This window comes from Carlito syrichta, unplaced genomic scaffold (genome assembly GCF_000164805.1).
Source record: "Carlito syrichta isolate Samal-C Ts95f unplaced genomic scaffold, Tarsius_syrichta-2.0.1 Scaffold305705, whole genome shotgun sequence".
Lineage (NCBI taxonomy): Eukaryota > Metazoa > Chordata > Mammalia > Primates > Tarsiidae > Carlito > Carlito syrichta.
The window spans coordinates 164204-168859 of NW_007249801.1; the positions used below are offsets into that span (position 1 = coordinate 164204).

Sequence of the window (4656 nt, forward strand, 5' to 3'; positions counted from 1 at the left end):
ATCCACTCACCTCAGCCTCCCAAAGGCGCGGGATTACAGGCTGAGCCACCGAGCCCAGTTGGGGCTGTTGTTTTTGAAGCCCATTCATACACATCATCTCACTAGATCCTCACAGCGTATCTACAAGGCTGGCCAGTTAGTATTCATATCTTATCATCTCGTTTTACTTTATTTTGTTAATTTATTTTTTGAGTCAGGATCGCGCTCTGTGGCCCAGGCTGGAGTAATAGTGGCCTGATCACGGCTCATTGCAGGCTTGACCTCCTAGGTTCAGATGATCCTTCCACCTCAGCCTCCTGAGTAGCTGGGACTACAGGCACATACCACCACACTCAGCTAATTTTTTGTTGTTGTTGAAATGAGTTCAGTCGCCCAGACTGAACTCACACTCCTAGGCTCAAGCAATCCTCCTGCCTCAGACTTCTGAAGTACTAGGACTACAGGTGTGAGCACCCGGGCCTGGCCCATCATCTCATTTTAGAGATGAGAAAATGGAGGAACAGAGAGGTTACACCGAAGGGTCTAGAACCAGGACAAGAGCGAAGAGGCCAACTGTCACACAGGCTGGGCCTGCTGAGGGCTCTGGGCCTGGTTGAAAGAAAGGGATGCAGAGACATTTGAAGGAGGGACTTCCAGGACTGAATAAGTCACTGGAAAAGGAAATGTCTGGGCTCTCCAATATGGAGATGAGAAGGTAGACATGGGGAAGCTGTGTGGAGGGCTGGGGTAGGCATGAGGAGAAAGAACGGAGCATGCTGGGAAATGCTGAATTGGAAACAACCAGGGGACATCCGGGGGAGCTGAGGAGAGATGGGTCCAGCGCTCAGGGGAGAGAGGCTGAGCTAAGCAAGGGCAGGTGGAGGCCGTGGGGGTAGATGACTGCTCCAGCAGAATGTGGGTGGAGAAGGGCAGGGGGTGAGGGAGGGTGAGGACAGGAAGAGGAAGTGGGAGGATAGCGAGACAGGGCAATACTCCAAGTCTCTCCCCAACCTTACCTTAGTCCTGCCACCCCAAAACACCCTCCATCACGGCCTGAGGGCCTGGAGCCTGCTGTCAGCTCTCACAGAGGAGGGAGATGAGAACCCTTCTATCCCATGCCCTTCGGTTAGGGGAAAATGACAGTAACCACAACACTGTCCGTGCTGCCATCACAGGTCATTTGAGCCTCACAAGGACCCCCTGAGATACCCAGGACAGGGAGGCTCATGGCCTTCATCTTACAGACCAAGAGATGGAGGTTTGGAGAGACAGAGTGACTTGTTCAAGCTTACTTGGCTGGAAGTGTCAGAGCCAGGACTAGAAGCCACGTTCACTGAGCCCCAGGGCTCAGTATGCAGCAATGCAAGAGGCTCAGGGTGCTGCTGTCCAGGTAGGGAGAAGAGAAAATGAGGGAGCTTCCGGCAACACAGGTGGCTGGTGTCCTCTGAAAAGGGAGACACTCCCTCCTCTCACCCTTACGTGTCTCCTTTAAGTAGGCTTAACTTAGTAATTTTCCATGCACTTTTTGGACTACTGCCACCAAAGGAGTAATGAGATGTCACATCCCTCTCTGATGCCCTGAAGCCAGACTGATGGCAGTTCAGCACTCCTTTGAAGCCTGGTGCACCAGAAAGAGTGCACCTGGGGTGTAACAGACATAGCTTCTCCACCCAGTCTAACATTCATCACTGTGCATCCTCGGGCAACTTACTTAACTTCTCAGAGCAGTTTCCTCATCTATAGAGATGGCACCAAACTCACAGTTCTCCACCTATAGAGGGCATAATAATAATGTCTTTGCCATAGTATTATGAAAAATTCAACAATAAAAAATGTACACGGACCAGGTGTGGTGGTTCATGCTTGTAATCCCAGCACTTGGGAGGCTGAGGCGAGAGGATGGCTTGGGTCCAGGTGCTTGAGACCAGCCTGGGAACATAGCAAAAACTTTAGCCAGGTGTGGTGGCACATGCATATATACCCAGCTACTCAGGAGACTGAGGTGGAAGGATCACCCAACCCCTGGAGGTTGAGGCTGCGGTGAGCTGTGATCATGCCACTGGGCAACAGAGTGAAACCTAGACTCAAAAGAAAAAAAAATGAAATGCACACAAAGCCCCAGGCACAGGCCTCAATACACACGAGGCCCCCAAAAACATTTGTTCTCTTCCCTTTCCCCCTTTGTCTAGTCAAATTCACATCCCTCAGTCCCCCTTTTCCTTAAAACTCAAAATGAGACCCGATTATAAGATCACATGAATAGAAACGCCGCATGTGAAGATACTTTCACGAATTCCTCTCCTTCCCCCTCTGAGGAATCCTAAAGCCAGCCAGCCAGCCACATCATTTGAGCATCTCTAATGGAGCAACAGCCTGGAGTGGGGACACAGGCCAAGGAATGACTGCCTGGCAAGTCCTTCTCCCGTGGCAGACCAGTGATCAACAAATATTTGGGAATGTCAGAAGGTCCAACAGTAATAAGGGCATGTTTTGGTGTGTGTACGTAAACTGCTGGGGAGACGGTTTGTGTTTCTCTCTCCTCCTCCCAGCCTCCTAGGGTTTATGATGTGACTTTCTTTTAATGATTAACAGTCCAGAGGGCAGAGACGGAAGAATCTGTTCTGGGTTGAGAGGCAAAGATCTGAGATCACATGGCTCAAGATGGACACACTAATGGGGCTGACAGGGTTTGGTAGAATCCCAGAAAGCAGCTCCAAGGGTGACAGGGAAAGGAAAGGAAAAGGAAAGGAAGCCGCTTCCTTACCTCTTGCTGCCCGAGTGAGAATCTTGACTGAAATTTGAACTGTGCTTATTAATGGAATAATTAGTCAGGTGCATGCAGATATCATCCTGGGAAGAGAGACACAAGGCTGTGGGGTTGGGCCGGAAGGGCAGGCCTCCTGCTTCCTCTCTGTGCCCTCCCATGGTCCCTGGGATGGGAAGGGATGGGAAGTCTTAGGGCTGATTCAAACTGGCAAGACGGAGGAAGTAACAAGGGGTATCCTGCAGTCTGAAGCGTAAGAAACTCCAGCTCCTCTTGAGACTGAGGAGTTCCCTGTCTGAGGACAACTTCAGGCAACCTGAGGGGCCAAGGAGTGCGGGGCATGACAGGGTAGCTCGCCCATGGCCTTTTCTCCTTGAGCACCTCTGCAGTGTGGTTTTGGATTTGCACTTAGGCAGACCTGGCCACAAGTCCCAGACTCCTCTTCCTAGCTATATGACCTTGGACAAGTCCCTTATGCTCAGAGTTTTAATCTCCTCATCCGTGAAATGGGGACAATAATCCCTCTCTCTGAGGGCTCCTGGGAGGGTTAAATGAAAGAACATATGCAACCTGGCACATAATAAGGACACAACAAAAACAGCCACATACACAATGTTTTAAGAATGTGAATTTAACTAGGATTTCTTTTTATCACGCTAAGGGGGTTGGGTGAGGCAGTATGTCCCCTTAGCTCACCAGATTGTCTGTGCAAGGGTGGGAGTAGGAGGTTGTAGCGAACCGGGCTAGTCCTTCATTGTACACAAAAATCCTGAGAGGATCACAGGCTGTCACCAGCACGTAAATCCGTAGGTCAAACTTGAACCCATCAATGATAAAGGGCTGGGAGGAGAGAACAGAAGTCAGACAAGCATCAGGGGAGAAAATCACACTTGAAAATCATTAGCTCAGCCAGGTTTGGTGGCTCAGCCTGTAATTCTGCACTTTGGGAGGCCAAGGTGAGTGAATTGCCTGAGCCCGCGGGTTCGAGACCCGCCTGGGCAACTTGGCGAGACCTCATCTCTACAATAAATCAAAAAAACTAGCCGGGCGTGGTAGCGCACTCCTGTAGTTCCAGCTACTTGGAAGGCTGAGGCGGAAGGATCGCTGGAGCCCAGAAAGTCGAGGCTGTGGTGGCTGGGAGTGGCCACTGCACTCCAGTCTGGGCCACAGAGTGAGACTCTAACTCAAAAAAAAAAAAAGAAAAAAGAAAAGAAAACCCACACGTGGCCTCTCTATGACATCTCTCCACATGGTGTAGTTTGGGTTTTCTCTGAGCATGGTGGCCCTAAAGAGAAAGGCAGCAGTACATGAGATTTTCATGATGTAACCTTGGAAACTCTAGTGTCATTTTTGTCTTGTCCTACTGGGGTAGGCGAACACAAAAGACCCATCCAGGATTGAGGAGACATAGACACCAGCACCCCATGAGAAGACTATCAAGGTGACGTTGTAAGAAAAGCACGTGGGATAGAACATATTGTTGTGACTATTCTTGAAAAATACAGTCTATCCTCTGGTCACAACAATTCACATGCCTTTTATGTGCAAAACACAGTCATCCCTCCCCCAAGACACCCAAGACTTAGTCCATTATGGTGTCAGTTTGAAGTCTAGACTCATAATTTAAATCAGGTCCAGGTGTAAATGAGGCTACTCAAGTGTAGACCTCAAGGATTTACTTTAATATGTTTTTCTTGGTCTGAAGAACTGTGAATTAAAGATATACATTTTCTGCCCCCCACATAGCAAATTAGACAATAGGGGCTAGGTATAGACTATAGACCCTTCAGTTTGTAAAGAGACAGAAAGCAGTCTGTGGTCCATAGCAATTCTGAAATCTATCTGGCATTCAATTGCCAGTTATGACTAGGCTTAATTTTTCTCTCTGGAAAGTTGTCCTGTGTGTCTCTTGG

The 4656-nt window shown here is 49.2% G+C and overlaps 1 protein-coding gene across 1 annotated transcript in view; it reads right to left on the bottom strand.

Moving 5' to 3' along the window:
- The window catches only part of TTLL6 (tubulin tyrosine ligase like 6), a 34534-nt gene that overhangs the window by 23538 nt on the left and 6340 nt on the right, over positions 1–4656 (bottom strand). Inside the window, 2 exon segments of the mRNA XM_008062443.2 lie at positions 2744–2829; positions 3440–3583. Coding sequence (XP_008060634.1) covers positions 2744–2829; positions 3440–3583 — 230 coding nt within the window.